The 18310-nt window shown below is 39.8% G+C and overlaps 1 protein-coding gene across 3 annotated transcripts in view; it reads right to left on the bottom strand.

Annotated features, from left to right (window-relative positions):
• Nucleotides 1-2029: 2029 nt before the first annotated feature.
• Nucleotides 2030-18310, bottom strand: part of SUSD4 (sushi domain containing 4) — a 73112-nt gene continuing 56831 nt past the window's right edge. For all 3 annotated transcript variants that reach the window (XM_064648126.1, XM_064648124.1, XM_064648125.1), the window contains exons 6-9: nucleotides 6962-7153; nucleotides 6343-6487; nucleotides 4317-4699; nucleotides 2030-3128 (exon numbers count right to left, since the gene is read on the bottom strand). In XM_064648126.1, the coding sequence (XP_064504196.1) occupies nucleotides 3100-3128; nucleotides 4317-4699; nucleotides 6343-6487; nucleotides 6962-7153 (749 nt within the window). In that variant the 3' untranslated portion in view covers nucleotides 2030-3099. The remainder of the gene's footprint in view (nucleotides 3129-4316; nucleotides 4700-6342; nucleotides 6488-6961; nucleotides 7154-18310) is intronic.

Raw genomic sequence — 18310 nt, 5'->3', positions numbered from 1 at the left:
GGCCTGCTTTAATTCACATCCAGATAGCTCAAGGGAAAACAGCTTAATCTGCATAAGATGTGCTCATCCTCCCATCTAGTTTCATTTACATGGCAAACATACCATCATGATCTTACCAGCTCTGTAGTCTCTCAAGGCCCTAAAAGGATCCTCCCTCCTGAAGGTTTGGCTGCTGAGGGTTCAGGGAGAGCTCAAGGTTGACCTGAGGTTTAAGCCAGGGAGTTGCAGAGTTTTCCAGGCTGGCAGGGTGGTCAGCAAAGGCTGAGAGGGCACCTGGGGGCAGCCCTTAGCCCAGGACATCAGCTTGTGGGTGGGGGCACGGGTGCAGGTCCAGGTGTGGGCAGTCCTCTCATGAGAATTCAAGCCCTATGTGAAAAAAAAATAACATCAGAATCAGTCCTCTGTTTTCCCCAAATACTCAAGCATGTAAAACTCCCAAACTCAACCACACAAGTAATCCCCCCAAAACAGCCTTTCTGGAAGTCTTATACATCAGAAGCAACAAATGGTAAAAACTCTATTACCTTTAAAATCTGTATTTAGTACAGTGCTATCAAAGGGCTATCAGACAATATTAATACATCCATGTTTTCTAGAGTATTTGCAGTTCTGCACTTTTTAAAATACAAATGGTCTAATAAGTCATAAATTTACATTTCTTAAGTTACCATGTCTGGCTCCTTTAACAAAATGAGTGCAGTGCAATACATACAGCAGTGTAAATCCGTAAAACCACAGAGCTCCAAACATTAATCAGAAGCCTTCATAAGAGAAATTAATAAATGGAAGTCCAAAAATTTAATAAGGAATGAAATTTCACAAGCTGTTAAAAGACTTGCAAAGACAGGTTTCATAATATTTTATAAGGCATCTAAAGCAAATTCAATACTTTTCAATGACATTATGAAACAGAAATCACTTAACTGACTGTAGGCTTGAGACGTGCTTCAATTCAAGGTTGGTATCACAGCAGTCCCGTCTTATTTGCTGGAGTGACAATCCTGAACATCAGTTGGTCATGCAAACACCTCTGGAAAGCATGGGGACTAAAAAGGAAGGGTAGCTAAAATAGTACTAAGACCTGACAGATGTGTCTCTAGGATCAATCTGAAGATGCAGTTGCAATTGAGACAATTCAGCAGAAAAAACTGCAAGTCTTGTGTAAGCAGGAATAGAGGATAATGCAGAGTATGTCTTATACTCTGCAATACCAATTACTACATTCTCATCCATCTTACCGTAGAGTAATTGGCATTATTCTAATAATTGCTTCTGCACCATACAGGTTTTTTGTCTCCTTCTGCTTCTTGCGGTAATATGCAATTGCTGACAGGCTGCTACTAAACACTTTCTTGAATGGTTGCAGCACATCTATAATTCTACTAGTCTGACTCATGAGAGAGGCCACTAGATGTTACCACAATACAAAGAAATCATTAAACAATCATGAAAAAATAACAGAGCAACTTGTAGTGATCCTCTATTTAGGGCAATAGAGATATTATTAATTTACTTTGTACATAAAATCAGAACTCAGTCTTGTTTTTCCCTTTGGTTTGGATTAGCCCACACAATGGCAATCTCTGTCATTAACATATGGCAAGTTATTCCTTCAAACACCGCCAGTTCAACATATGTTTCATTCGCTCAATACCAAAAATAAGACGAGGAAATCTGCTTGGATTTCAGTAAGTGTATGAAACAGCCAGGAATTTTCCTGAAAAAGAACGAATAGCCTGTAGCACCACAAGGGTGAACCATACAGGCTTTAGCACAATGCTTGGCACAGCATGCAGAGGAGAGAAAAGCCGTGTAGCACCTACAGAAGCTGTGCCCTTGCTGCACCCATTTCATGTGCTCTGCTTAACCAAAACCACTCTGTCCATTTGCAGCTGGATGAGGGATGTAAAGCTGAAAATGCACCAGAGCAGGTGTTTTGCTGCCTTCTCAGCCTTCGGGTAGGAGCTGGTAAAAGAAGTGAGGAAGGGAAAAAAAGCAAAAAAAAAAGGCCAATGTCACAACAGTCCAGTAAGTCAAAAGAACCAAAACTGAACTTTATTATTATGTTTTTTTAAGTATTCTACAATAATGGCTCAGAATACTACCACAACGTACAGGGACAAGGCAGTGCTCTGGGCTATGACTGTAGATTACTCCAGTGTGTGTGTATATATATATATATATATATATACACACACATTTAAGAGCTTAAGAAAGGTTGAAGCAGGGTGGTTCAACATTTCTTAAGCACATAGTTCATATTTTTAACGTGTTCTAGATCTCTCATTTTATAGCAGGATTTATCAAATGCAATGTAGTTACAGAAGTCTTGCATAAATACAAATATTGATATTTTACCTTGAATATTGTCTATGATATAAATTCTGCCTTACCTTTAAAAAAAAATCTCCAGATCATTGTGTGACCTGGGAGTCTTTCCTTTTCTTTCTCTTTAAGAGTTTTTAAATATATATATATTTTAATATATAATTGCTATCATACATCAAAGTATATATGAATCCCATCATTTCTGTTATATTTTCTGCAGACATGGTCTGAACCAAAACCACCAACACCAAAAGCTTCCTGGTTATCATAGGAAACCCAAAGAGGATCTTTCCTCTTTTTTTGTGTGTGTGTGTGTTTCAGTACCGGTATTTTTTTAAACTTGCAAGGATTCTTCATAAACTAGAGGTCCATTCATCATTTAAAGCAGTCTTTATAAGCAAATTTACATATTTTGACATGCTTTTGTGAGGCAGTTAGTATCAAAATCCAATAGCATTTCTTACAGAACCATATGACTTTCTGCGATGCAGATATACATTTCATTTCTAAAAAGCCACAGTTCTTTTTCTACATCTGCTCTCATCAAATCCCCAGGATTCATTCATAAAACTGCTGCTGTTCCAAATGCTGATGCTGTTATCCCTGCTGTGGATTAAGACATACACCCAATCTGGTGACACCATCACGTGGAAGATTGATAAGTAGGAAAATACCCTCCCCAAATCCACAGATAGTCTTTTCTGTCTCTAAATCCTCATGATTTCATGTCACCCAACAGTGCAATGTGACGAAGACACAACTCAGTGCAGGCTAAGGGTCTTCTTCCATCAAAGGAATCTCTAGGAGAAACAAAGAAATAGCAATGACTGTAATTTCCCTTTATTCTTTTGCAGAGTATTATTGTTAGCAATTCTACAAAAACAGAAACGGACATTGCAAATATCTGAACAAGACATGTGGTATTGCGAATTCTAGACCGCTCATGCTCTGACACCTATATGAAAATTATTACTAAAACTACCCAGATTTTCTCAAACAAGTTAGGCCCACAAAAACCTAAATGCAAACATCCTTGCTACTACATTAATCACTGAAACAGCATTCAGAGTAGGCAGGGACTACTTTTACTGACATTATCATAATTTCTTCCTCTTCTCCTAACTGTCCTCTTCCCCTTGTGATAGCACCAAAATTATCCTAACCCTTATGAAGCAGGAAGAATTCCTCCACCCAGATCTTCCCCCACACTGAATATAGGACCCTGGGCTTCAGCTCAGTGACTGTGGAGAGAAAGATATGAGCCTCTCCTTCTAAATGTCTCCAAGGAAAGCTATCTAGTTTCCTTAACATTCTGAGCAGCACACCATGAGAACTCAGTGAAATGGTATCGGAGCATGCCCATGTTGGATTTAAATGGAGGCAGTAACACATGGCAAGCTCCCTCCTCACACATGGTCCTGTGGGTACATTCCCCTTCTGCTGTGAGTTCCACATCCATGGCTTAATGTGCATGTGCCTCAGATGGAAGGAACCCTCTGCTCACTGCACAGACATGATGAATTTGATAATAAAGGCTGCTAATTTTGACCCAGTATGAAAACATGATTTATTTTCTATTTCAAGGAGAAAAACCTGTTCTTTGCTGGGAAAGCCGTGGCATGTGAGGGATTTGTGAGTGTAGGAGTTGAGGAGCAGATGAACAGATCAGCACAGGCAAGACGATGGTTGGCTTTGCTGCTGCACACAGGTGCTTCCTGACATTCCTGTTGATGAGACTGGGGTCTGGACAGGAACATTCTGGCCTGGGATTCAATTCACATGCACCAGAGCTAGCAAGGACATACCACAGACACAAAGCCCTACGACCATGGAGTTGTATGATTTAAAAAAAAATGTCCAAATTAAGACACGAACAAAAACATGGAGAAAGTATGAGCAAGTCAGGTAGGTGTATTCCTGCTCCACCAGTGCAAACAAATGATGTCTCCTGTTTATGGACTCACCTATTGCACCTATGCAAGACTCACCATCTGTAATATCGATCCGCGGACTCGTGGATGCAGCCTCCCCGTCAGTGCTACGGGATACGTCAGTTCGGTCTGGAGCGGGAAGCGCTGCCGCTTGGCACGTCAGGGATGGATACAAACTTTGGAGCAGTTCAGAGGAACCCGACCTACTGTCACAGGTCTCAAATTCGCTAGGCAGCATGTCTGTAATCCTGGGGCCAGGGTAAGCGGGAGGATTCTGATCTTCTGCCTGCAAAATGTGCCCCTGGTCTGTAGTGGCTGAGTATCCAGGTGCCAGAGCATTCAAGCCGCTGCTTACGGCTTCATCGTAGGAGGGCAGCATGACAGGAACGCCATCCACCACCACGAAGTCAGGGTCACCCATGGAGCCCTCCTGGTTGCCTCTACGTCAGACACAGACGAGTTATCACAGAGAGAAGGAGCATGTCAGAAGCACCTCAGAGCAAATACTGAACTTCAGCAAACACAGCACTTTCTAGTCATGCAAAATGAAGCTACAGGGCCATAAACATTCGCATAAATGTTTGCTTCATGGTTTTGCAAAACTCTCTTTGGATTGACAGGTGAAATCTTTTACAATCGGAAAAATGAAACTACTAATGTGAAGGAGAACTTCAAGAAGGGAGGAAAACAGGTGTTTGGGAGAGATAAGGAGCACCATTTGCTGTGCTGTGCACAGTAGGTATCATGGATATAAGATCACAGATGTAGTTCACCAGCCAAAAGTGCCTGAACCCCCTGGAAAGATGTGTGCTAGAGCACAGAAGTGTTTACAGCCCATGTAAACAGGCACTGAGATGACTACTGCTGGATGACAGGTGGCCAGATTTGTGGCCTCCCTCAAGTCTTACTTTCAAAGGATGGAGGCTTCCTTTCCTTAACCAGTATTAAGCTGTATTCTTTTTTAAGTAAAACACATTTCTATTAACTGGGAAGGTCTGTTAAACTCTGAAGTATCTGTTTAGTAGCCAGTTAAATTACAGTATAGTCCTGGCAGGAGGGAATTGGTTCCAGGTACCTTTAAGACATGAAAATATCTGAAAAAGAGAGGACTTAAAGCATTTCAATAAGTTAGAAAAGTACAGTCTATAGACCTATCCATCATGCAGCCCATTACCCCAAAGATCTTCCTGGTGATATAGGTGTATGCATAGGTATTTGTATACTACTCCCCATACACTGTATATATTGACACCTATATGTATACATGTATATAAATTTACACATTGCTTATACAATCTGCATCTATTTAACATTAAGAACACAAAGTCCTTTCTGCTGCATTGGCATGGGGCCGTATTTACTGACACACAGCTTTTTCAGCTCTCATTTCTGCTCGTGGTAGAATAAAGACATGAGAAAAATCAAGTGTAGGAGAGAAGTCAAGGTCCATAGTGAACTGAACAGACTGAAAATAAGAAACACATCTAAGCCCTGATACAATTCTAGCTTTGCCTAAACCTCAGCATGTCTGCCTTTGTTTTTCCAGATGTATCTCATGAGGAATACTATGTGAATCAATAACTAATGCTCATAGCTGCATGGTATTTTATGGAAATAAAGGAAGATATGGGAGATATTTATGAATCATGATGAAAATAATACTAATGAAGGTAAAGCAAACTTTTAATATAAATTTGTCCATAGAGAGAAGATAAATTCTTTCTTAAAACTTACATTACTAAGTCTACAGTAGTTAAAAAATTAATTCCCCCGCACCTGAAAATGAGTATTTAAAAATATTGGCAGCTATTTTTACATGCAGAAGCAGCAATTCTCAGTAGCAGAGCTGTAATTACTCCCAAAGTGAATCTGGCAAACTTTCCCTTTTATCTTAGTTGCAGAAAGGACTACTGTAGGTTTTGGGGGGTGCCCTTCCACACCAGTGATTCAGAGACTTCTGCTCAGAGCAGAAGAAAGTATCTGCAAGGCTTTGTGAGCTGCTCCATCTCTTCAGCAAAGAGTGCTGAATGTGAAAACTGAATCAAGGCCATCAATCTTCAAAATAAAAAAGAACAGTACAAACCGTGGAAGGAAATGTGTCTTAAATTTGGTCTGGAACATCCTGGCTAAAATAACCAGTAGTAGTACTAATAAAACGCTGGTAGCAGTAAACGCCACTATTTTCCATGTAGTCAGGAGGGTCTCCTGTGTATTTGGCCAGGTTTGTTCTGTAACAAAAAGACAGTACAAGAGTTGTGCTTGATTATTGCCATCATTATTTTGTATGAATACTTCAACAATACTCAGAAGTGCCAGTTAGGACAAGACATTTTTTCTATGCATGTTGTAAAAGCACACATAAGCCCAATGCCATATACCAAAAGCAGCCTTAACATTAAGCTGTCACAGGGGCTGTATCTTGCTTTTTCCCCTTGACTGTTTTTTTATACATGCAATAATGACTTTAGATTACGTACATATAAAAATATCCAGACGCTTAAAAATACACTTGAAGAGGTAATAATCAAAACGGTTTAGGATCATTCAGTATCTTGAAAATGTATTATATTTAACAGCATCTTAAAATCAATGTTCATCACTTAACCATGAAATAGAAGTTCACCAGGCATTACAGACCTACAAATTTGCTCCAAAAGGAGGGACTACAAGAAGCTAGGATTACAAGACTATAAATCCCCCACCTGTTTTGACACAGTATACTTGGTAGGAGGGGAACCACTCTCCGTACTGGCAGGTGATGTACTTGTAGTCGTTGGTGAGGGTGTAGCCAGGATCACAGTAAAACTCCACCACCGTCCCATGGTTGTAACGCTCGCAAGGCCGCGGGTGGCAGATGTAGTCTCCATGACTCACCATTGGAGGTAGTGGACAAACTTAGGCAAACAAACAAAGAGAAAAGGAGAAAGACATTAATCAAATGTCTTTAATTTGAATAATTAAAACCAGTAACCCACTGCTGGGTAGCTTCAGTGTGTCAAAATGCACCGGGCACACCTCAGGCTCCCTTTAGGCTTCCTGCAGTTTTGGGTTTGTCTCAGTGGTACCAGAAAACTGCCCAGGGAGCCCAGGTGCCCATCTGCTCTAGCAGATGGATGCACATGCCTCCTGCATAGCAACACATGCCAGGGGGTGACTTTTGGCTCTCACTGACACCAGCAAGCTTTGATGTCTCCTGCTTGTTTAAAGGCCTAAGCTTCCAGTCCTCTGTGGGAAAAGGAGGGTGAGAGGAAGACAAAAGAGGACCCATATCCATCAGATGGCTACAGGGGGTTGGAGGGAGACAGTCAAAATAAAGAGAATCACTTTCCTTATAACGCATCTCAAATTCAGCTGTAACATCCTATTTTTTCTTTCATTAACATAATTAAATGGTTATATGCACTAATTAAATTCCTAAATATTGACTTTTAAAAATAAGTTTGCCATCAGCAGCGTTACAAGAGATGCTCAAGCACCTAGTGTTGCTTAAGCATATACAGTCTGTATCACTGTAATGTTATTAAGATGGGCTCAAACTCTACTGGTGGTATTTGTGTTTTGTTATTTCTGAAAAGCCCCACTGATCTCAGTGGGACCACTGGTGGAGTGAAGTCTTAAATAAAACAGAGGTTGAGCCTGTGTTAATTAAGTACAGTGGTTTACTTAAGGTTAGGTCAACAAGAGAGAATTGCAATATAAACACGTGGGACTTTTATTGTAGGCCCCAAAACGAAAAGCAATGTAATCTCACATGCTCAGGCCAATGGACTCAATGGAGAACTGAAGGAGCAGTCTCTAGAAAACAGCAGTGGGGAGAGCAGCTTGCAAGCAGTATTTTTATAAGAGAGGAAACTTTTCCAAGGTGTAAGTGTTGGTTGATTATTGTTTTCTTAAGTGCTTCTAACACAGAGCAAAAAAACCTTACAAAGTGTAATGATGTTTCAAATGGCTACATACTGACCCAAAAGGGGATTAAATTACTGGATGGCTTGTTTTATTTCCCTTCAGAGGCAGTAGCTGACTGGCTCAGTGCCCCATCTACAGGCTGTTCCCTTCACTTCATGCCTCCCTCATGCAGGCAAGACCTACTGCATTGATTTAAATAATGAAAATGACATCTCTTGGAAGAAGAATCTTCCCAGAAATTACAATTCAGCTGCTTCTCTCTGTGAATCTTGTTACATGAATAATGCATTTCATAAAAAAATACACAAGATATTAAATGAATCTTCAAGAGAGGCTGATTACAATGTGCAGCAATGTCTATTCCCCATCCCCTGGAGACATGGTTTTGTTTGCATTTTCACTGGCAAGGCTTAATAATAACTTGAAATCAGAGCAAGTAATTCACATAAAAATTCACATCCTCAACGCTCTGCATACTTTCCAAAGTCTCTGGGCCCACAAGAAAGAGGAATGCTTTACTGGGAAGTCAACTCAAGACTGAAAACAATTTTCTTATGACTAGGACAAAGGTGTCAGATTGAAACAGTAGGAAAGCACCTTTTGTCTTGATCATTCATCTATTAAAAAAGAAAGTGATCAGTAAAAGCCATTATTCTGGCCTGCCATAAGGAAACCTGGTATATTTTTATTACCTGTGCTTAGAGGATGAGAACAAAGGAAGACAGCAATTTAAGTTTCTTTGCTACTGATTTTTGCCAAGCAACAGCCATGTTCAAGAGATGTGTAGGTGCCCAGTACCTTTCTAGCAATGAGCAAGTAGAGCACAGCTTGGCATTGGAACGGCCTACCCAGAGAGGTGGTGGATTCACCATCCCTGGAGGTTTTTAAAAAGAGATTGGACGTAGCCCTTAGTGCCATGATACAGTAATTGGAGTTGGATCAGGGGTTGGACTTGATGATCTTGGAGGTCTTTTCCAACCCAGTCTATTCTATGATTCTATGATTTTATCACAAAGTGCAACACTCGGAGAAACTAATTTTCCCCTACAGCAATGTACCTGCTACATCATCCCTAACCTCTTAATATCACTGAGATCCAAAACAGTCTTCTGAATCAAAAATCTCTCAAAGTTGGTGATCCCAGCAGCGTGGATCAGCTCAGGAATGACACATTTCCAAGCAGATTAAAAGTAATACACTGGGGAGACAACCCAGATATGGAGCTGTCAGTCTGTTTGCAAATGGAGATGTATTTTATAACACTCGAAAACAAGAGCATCACTCTTTGTGTAGGATACTTCCCAGTAGTAAAAAGGAGTGGCACCTCTTCCACTGACACATCCATATTTCAAGGGAAATGCTCGTATATTGGTGCTGCCTGGGAACTCCAGCAGACTTTTTTTATGGTACTGCTGAGCATTAGTCATGAATTAGAGTCAAGCTTTAAGCAGTCATACCTGCCAACAGCTCCTGCATTAAACACTTGCAACCAGCAGATACAATGGAATGGAACAGGTTTGAAAATGAGGGCGGCTCTGAGCTCAAATGAAACAGTGCTTCATTCTTATGTCAATTGGACTATCAAGAGTCAGGGTTCTAACTCACTCAGGGTATCCCTCACCACCTCCTGTGAACTTTATGTTCATCCAGTTTCAGAATCCCTCAAAATGTACATGGGCAAACTGGCCCCCATGTACAATCTGCTATGCTCAGGCTCAAAGCCTCTTTTTCCAAATCAAGTCAAACGAGATACATAGAAATAACCCAAAACAAACTTGCTTTGAGCTCTGGGCAGTTAGTTGTGCACTCAGTCCTTTTCTCAGCTCACTCCATTCCCGTGGCCATCCAGACCCAAGATCCTTAACATCTGAACAGTGGAAGAACAGCCACCAAGTGGCCTTAGTTTTGATCACAGAAAAGAAAGATTATGTAATTCTGGAGGGCCACTGAACATTCTTGGCTCCCAATGACAGAGGATTTTTCATGCAGAGCTAGTCACCTTACAGGGTCAGATTTCTTATTTATGCTGAATGCTAGTGTATGATACTGGTTAACAGATTAAAGGAATGTGCCAGATCAAATATGGAGGAAGACCCAGGTGGCAAACCTAATACCACTGAAGTTTTCTAGGGAAGGTAAAATTCTAGCATTCCCAGTGATGACCACTAACTATATTTGGTAATTACAGGTCATGGACTTCAGGCAAATGCATCAAACTCACTGAATGAAAACAGCCACAAACTGATTAAAATAAAAGTGTGTCTGACAAGTACATTTTCACTGTCAAAGCCAACAGCAGTATGCACAATAGATAATCACAGAAACAAGAGAATTCTATGTCAGGAAGCTCTCACAGCTTAAAAAGAAGCCCTATGTACTGTTCTTAAATACAACATTAAATCTTTACTACCGATAGCTTTCAGCATCTTCACTGTATAAGGCTTTTGAGACTTTAATGCACTAATTACAACATCCAGCACGGATGATCCAGTAGTATCTTCTGATGACCAACATAAAAGATGACATGTCTGTGTCCTTAACTCTGGATGTTGTCAGAGGGATGGATATAATTCAGACTGTGTCTGCTGGTGGTTCTGCAGCAGGTGATCCCAGGCCTCCAGACTGTCGTTGTAGAGTAATTGGCCACAGTCTGTAAGGGGATTTACAAGAACTTTTACAACAAGCTCAGCATTCTCAGCTCAAAAGTTGAATCGTTCATCAAAAAGAAAGAGCAATTGTGTTTATATGGCATACAGATCCCTTGCTAGATGCTCAAAAGTCCTGTTACTCGAGTAAGTTGAAGGAAACAATTCCTGATTTGATTTGGTGGACTTCCGTGCCTGCTCTTAGGAGCTGCTAGAGCTGAGGGCTCTCCTCTGAGATCCTCTGTGGGCTTTCTGCTCTGATTTTAATGATGGATTAGAACCATCAGGAAGAGCTTAAAACCTGGGAAGTTGAGCCTTGCTTTACAAACAGTGTGGCATACTGGCTTGGAGCAAAGGCAGAGGCTGGTCTGCCCCATGGCATGTCCCCTCCATCACAGTTTCTGCAGGGCAAGAGCCACATCCCTTGGACCGAGGGTACAGTGAGGGTGGCACAGGCTGTGGGTGCTTACTGCCCAGGCACTGGAGAAATAAATGGGGCTCACCCAGTAATTTTTCCTCCCCACTATGGTCAAGAAGCTTTTTAAATTCTGCACAAAGGATGCTGCAGTAATTCTGAAATGTTGACACTGAAACCGTAGGAGGGAGGGAAGATTTTTTGGCATTAGCACATCGATGGCACAGAATAAAGACATCACATGACTTTTAAAAGCCCCTGGGGGAGAGACCACAGTGGAGTTACAGACATTCATAGTGCTCAAAACCGTTTTTTCTAGTCAATCAGTTCAGTGGTGAGTGAGTGGGTTTAATCTTTGGTCAAAGTAGACAAGTGGTAAATTATTCAGGTTTTGCCCAGCTTTTGTATGTGAGCCAAAAAATAAAAGAAAAAATGTCTTGAAATACAGGTCACTTACTCATAAACAAAAGGAGTAGGAATAAGCAAAAAGCTTATTTTTCACCTTTGATTTTTTTGTGTACTTTTTTCCTCAAGCTACTAGTTCACCTTTCATGTAGAACATTAGTTGCTTGGTTATCTGGGTTAGCAGAAAACCCTAGTGCAAGGCCAGCTAGTTCTGTTTGACACAGAGATGGACAGGACTAGAGATACTTGCACCTAATAAAAAATAACACTTCTTCCAAACACATTGTGAATGTCTGCTAATTATGCAAAGAGTGAGAATAGATTAAGATGAAACTTCCTGATGAGAAAGACACAGATAAAACCCTGCCAGTTCCTGTCAGTGTGTGGGGAAAACGCTGGTATATCTTGCTCAGATAGTAATCTGAGAGTGGGACACACTGTCTGGTTTGCTCACAAACTGGAAGAGAACAAGAGCTTCTCCTGACCCTCATTTGTAGTTCTTGTACATATCTGGACACTAATTATCACCAGAAATCTGGCCACTGTCATCTGGCTACTGCATTCCAACTAATGTTTAATTCAAGTTGTCATTTACTCCATGAGACCACAGCTGTATATATCCCAGCAGGTCTGACCCTTCCCATCTAGGGTGGCCTAGTCCCCACCTGAAGCTTTACTGGCTGGCTTCTGGGGCGTACAGAAGGATCCTTTTCCATATCCTGCCTTCTTACAAACACATGCTTGCATGTGTAGGATCTGAAAATTCTTTTTTTTTTCTTTTTACAGGAACATAGAAAATGAAGATTATGTTTCTTTCTTTTCCTGTTTTTTATGAATACCGTACTAATAAAACTTGGTTCCCTGGTTACTTCAGTGTCATCACCCTTCAGACCTTCAGAATAAAATAAATAATCAACCGAGAAGCCGCTCTTTCATATACCTCAAGAATTCCTGTCCAGTTCACCTGACAGACCTGGCCATTTCCACAGGTATTATCAGCACATGAATCACACCTGCACAGCACAGTACAGAGCCCCAGTTTCAAGCTCTTTGTCCTCTCACATACAGATAACACCACATTATAAGGCAGTCTGTAAGGAGGGGAATATAACACCTTTCTGTTATGTTCAGTTGGTGGAACACAAGTGTCAGCCTCTTTCACAAAAGAAAATGTTTCTTAATAGTTATGAGTTTGTAAAAAACAACAAACAAAAAAGGAATTAAATCAGTGGTGTTCAAAAGAAGAGTAGCTGTTAGTTGCGGATTTTTAAACCCAAAGGCACTGTGCTGTTTAGAGAATTTACTGATTTATTAGGCAAAAAGATCTCAATACAAAAATTGGTACAGAAAAATTGGTATTTCTAGAGCAATATCAAATAGGGAACTGCATGGGGGAATGGGGAGTGGATGGCCAATAGGAAGAAGAGGAAGCAAAGAAAATTACTTCTGCACTTTGAATATTAAAAAAAAAAGATTTTTTTCTATTCTATACTTAGACTTCAATTTATACAAATGTACAAAATGAAAAATATTTTAATTCTAAAATTGAAAAAAATCCCTATTAAATTGCCCAGTATTATAAGTAGGATGGAAGATAAACTGTTGGACTCAACTGCTCATACCCAAGTGAAAGTTTGAAGAAGAAATTTAGAGTTTTGTAAAAGGAAGTAGCAAATCCAGCTGCTTTAAAATAAGCCCTGTCAAAACATCTCATTCTAGAACAGCTGCTTAATGAGACTTTATTTTTAATGGCACTCTTTGGGAAAGTAAGCAGAACAGGAAGCATTACTAGAGTAATCTTTTCATTTATCATGAACATCATCTTAACAATATCCTAACGATACATTCCCATAACAAATGCTGCCAGCACTGTGAAGGGAGACTTCATGCATCTTATAGCTGTACTGGAACAAAGTTGGAGGCCACTGAATTTGTGTTTTGAAAGTGGAGACATGCTTTGAGGAACTTTTCTGATTATTCATTCCCATAGCAAAACAACAGCACCAAGAGTAATGACAGAACAGAAAGTTTAGTGGAAACAACTAAGTGAGCACTCATATATAAAGTAACTCCTACTAAGCCTGACAGTAGTCATGACTTAAAGCAATGAAGATAGAAGATGCTTACTTTGAACTCCGAAGTTGTCAGCAAATTTATTTCTTGAAAGCCTACAGCAAAAATTATTAAAAATATTGTATTCTTAGCCAATATTATCCAAATTCATTTCAATCTCCATCTTTCTCAATTACTTATCCTTCACAATGCCACTTACACATTTTCTTCTGAAAAGACACCTGACACCTAAGCAATTTCTTTTTGACCATTCAGCAAGACGATGTTCCGGCAGCCAGGAACATACCCCAGGTTTCCAGGCTGCTTGATGTTCCCCTCGACAGTCATTCCTGGGTAATTCTGTACCACCTACAGTAGTGAGGTCAGCCTTTCAATGTGCACACAGTGAGAACTTCTCACCTTCTACGAAGTGTGAAATGAATTGAATAATTAAGTTTTTAATGAAAAACTGCTTCTCTGGTCTAGCTTTGACAAACACCATCTTGCTGAGAATTGCTATCATTGAAACCAGCTGTATGAGCCTAAATGAAACAGTATAAAAGTAGTTTCAAACGTATTTTAATAATAATTTAACATTAGCTGATTCCTAAATGGAAACAGAAGGTGATTTGCAATCACTTATTGTACACAGAACTTCCTTGTTACTGGAGTTGCAAATTACAGAGCACATTTTGCCGTTCCAGTCAGCTGAGCTCCTACTGGAGCCAAATTCACACTCATCCTCAATAAATCTGCCATTCCCAGCACTGTAACCTGTGAAACATTGATATCAATGGGTAAGTATTTAGTTTCAAATGGATTTCACAAGAGATAGGGGATGAATCACACCCCAAGTGATCTTTTTCTTATAAATTAGAAGTTAAACAGTGCCAGTTTCATTTAAACTACAAAAAATTGATGACAAGTTTGCAGTTAGAGAGCTAGGACTTTTTTTAGCAATAGGCCCATAATTTTAATTCCAGAAATATTTATACTCATCATTAACCTATGAGTGCTTGGAGCACTGTGGTCTCATTTATAGCAGATCGTTTTAGCTTTCTTCATCACTTGCTTCTAGTTTTGTTTCTTTGTTTTCTCATGAGTGGTTGACTTAATGATCAGTAATGGTCTTTAAGGACCTTGAGAAGCAGATGCTGGGGACAACACAGACATTTTGCAGGAAGAAATTAGAGAACTCCAAAATAAGTCAAGGCTTGAGTGTTTGACAGACATCACAGGATAACCTCAGGTCTGGAAAAGGTCAAAGTGCTTAGAAGTAGAATGGAGATGGAGGAGAGAGAGCAAGCGAGCTGTCAGGAAGCTGGCTAAGAAAACCAGACAGATAAAGGCATCTGTCAGGGATATCCAAAGAAGCAAGTGCTCACTGTGAGCTGGACATATCAGTGCTTTTATGCTACTATAATCCCTCTTCTTTGAATAGCTTTTTTTTCTTTGTTTATAAAGCAAGAATCCCTCAAGCTTGATGGAGAGAAGGAATGCTGCAATAGGCAAGCTTGTATTCCAGGGCTTAGCAGAAAGCTGATGAAATCAAGCTGTACCACTCAGAAAAAGGAAAAGCACAAGGTCCCATTCCCAGCAGTGGTTTTAGCACTGTAAGTTCATAAACCAGCTTACAAGATTAGGAAGACATGGAAAAGTATCAGTTTCTTTGATTTATGTTTAGTTCTCAAGTGCCTGCCTACACTGATTGGTGAAACTGCCACCCTTTAAATAGTGGGTTTTATCTCTGGAAAGAACAAACCTACACAGCGAGCAGACTTTCTAATGCACAGAGTCCACAGCTACAGTTCCCTCCATTTGTGGAAGATGTTCTGTGATTGCCAAATTTAATGACCGTGTCCATAAAGCACAGATATGCCTGATTTCAAGGTAGACAATGTAGTGTTCTTTTCCTTTCCAAGGAGTCTTACCAGGTACAGTTAAAGATCAATATTATAAAACAGCCCTCGGGGAGAAATTTTGTATACTTCCCCCCCCCCCCCCCCCCCGTAATCTGCCGCATATTTAAAGCACCATGGAGAAAACACTACACACATCTGGCAGCTAATGTGGAACTTCAGGGCAGAAATTATGGTTCCATAAAGAAGTTGGGATGTCTGGCTGATTCTGGAAATGCTAAGGAGTTTCTGAAAGGTAAGAGGTGATAGAGCAGGTGTAAAACAATGATTTACTATGACAGTCCTGGGCATCAAGCACAAACAGAAGACATAAAAGAAATAGATTACAAGATGTTGTTCTGTTGCTTTCTTGAAAAACTATGAACAGTGAAGAAGGCATCTATTTCAATCCCTGCCAAGATCAAAGAAGATTTCTGCAATGCAAAAAAGGAGCAGTCACTTAGAAATATAATGCTATTTATCTTCAAACAATGTCTTCAGCTTGGAGACTGTTCTCTAAACCCCCTATCCCTCATTACAAGAGCTGCAAAAAGCCCACTTTGTTGTGTATCCATTCTGTCTCAAATTGTGGTCTGGTTTTCTTTGTGTTTCACTTTGCAATACACCTGCTGGAGTTAAGAGATTGGATATTTACTAAACAGTAAGTCCACAGAAGAACATGATTTCTCTGTCTATTATTTCTTGTCTCTATGTTCCTTCTGAATTCAATTCTTTTCCTCACCTCTTTAACTGTGAGTAAAAGTGTACAGATGAAGTGCAGCCTTTTCCAACAGCACAAAAATCCAGATATTCCAAGTTAAAGTGCTCAACTTCCATACTCATACAGGGGTGGTTGGATACATATAATGTCTGCACTCCTGGGTGGCAAATGAATTGTCTACAGTGCAGAAACATGAAGAATTACTGAATGACTTTTTTCTAAAGAAAACTATCTTCTTAAACTTTATCACACTTGCTTTCTGTAACTTAAGCACCCCCAGGGTGCAACACTATCAGCCTGTTTTATCCTTTGGGCATCAGGCTAAAGGTGTCACTGACATAAAGGTGCTGCCCTGGTAAAGGTGCTTAGAAATATTGTTGTCTGCTGCTGTTTGAGCATTTACTGCTGGTTGTAGTTCCTGAGCTGCAACAAGTATTGCTGTAGGCAGTGAATACATTCTGAAACACCACTGTAGTCAGAGCTATTAAAAACAAGGCTATCAATACGTCCCATGTTAACATTAACTCAGTTAACATGGATGACCTCTTTGGCATTGAGCAATATTTAACTTAGTCTTCCTCCTGCCTTTCAAGCTAAGTAGGTGTAAACATAAAACAGAATCCTGGTACCTACCTCACTTAATTTCTTAATACCATAGTGTTTCATAACTTACTTGTATTGCTGCCCTCTGCTCCCTTTACAGGACTTTTATCTGCTGGAGATCTGCTGCATCAACATTATCTTCCCTGAGATACACATCAGTCTGTCATGTCAGACTTTATCTAAAGCCTTCTCAATGTCAACAAAGAAACACAGAGAGAAATTCATTTGTACCAATGTACAATATCACAAGCTTAGGATTGCTTACTTTATTCTGTCTCCTGAACATAACTGATTACAGGATGACTTCTATCTTTTTCCCTCAGTGTGTAGCTTTATGTTCCATCGAGAATTTAAAAGAATTTAGCGGCCTAGTTTATCAAACATATAGCTCGGTGTCAATCACTCTTTATGGCATTAGCAACTGTTAGAATGAAGATTTTTGAAGCTTTCCTTCAAACTGTCCTGCGTATAATTGGTTACAAAGTTTCAGCTACTTTGTTTTGAACTATTAAGGGGCTACAGCATTTCATTGGCAATATCACCCTCTTCTTTCATGCTCTTTATTTTCTAGGTTCTAAGTCAGAATTATCAGCCCCTCTCTATGAATGTCTGTCCACAAGTTTATGAGAAGTAAAATTTTTAATTGTTCTGTATTCTTACCTGTTTTTCCAGAACATTTATTTTATCTGTAGCATACTTTGTTGTTTTTTCATTTTCACATGACTAACCCCCTTTTATTCTCCAGAAATTTCCTGGTGCTCCAGGTAGAGGGGTTTTCGGTTCCCTTGACCTTTTTCTGGCTTTTTTGTGAAATCTTCTTAATACCTTCCTTCTCCTATCTTTCTTCCATAGTTTCTATAATTTTCAGGGTCCTTTCTGTAATTTGTGGTTGCTTAGCATTGTATCTTTTCATCTCCCCTCACAATGAGGGCATTTTATTTTCCAGAAATTTTATATTCTAGACTTCTGCAATGCCTTCAGTTTTCTTCTCTATTTTTCCTCTCTTCTATTCATTGGTTCTCCCCTTTGATGTCTATTCCTCAGGTTTGTTTCATTTTAATTTTGAATCTACCTACAAAAATTTGAAATATTTTCTATTTTACATTCTTTCAAGTTTAACCTCAGCTAGAGAATCTGTTGGTCGCAGCACGTAGAAAGAAGTTTTGATATTGCAATATATTTGATTTCCTGCAGGACTGGCTTATCTGCTCAGCTGGGATGATGCTGAAACAAGACATTCCAGATAACAGGATCATGTCCATTGTTTGCAAATTGAATCAACCTGTTTTCCCTTTTACTCTTAAATACAAAGCAGGGAATTCCCAATGACACCATCCATACAACTTCTTTATTTTCTAGCATTATAATCAAATTCTTCCAACCTTTCTTCTCTTTGCCTGCTTCCC

The sequence above is a fragment of the Pseudopipra pipra genome, chromosome 3 (genome assembly GCF_036250125.1).
Source record: "Pseudopipra pipra isolate bDixPip1 chromosome 3, bDixPip1.hap1, whole genome shotgun sequence".
NCBI classification, from domain to species: domain Eukaryota; kingdom Metazoa; phylum Chordata; class Aves; order Passeriformes; family Pipridae; genus Pseudopipra; species Pseudopipra pipra.
Note: the sequence above shows the minus strand (reverse complement) of the source record. Positions and strands in the feature narration are given on the sequence as shown.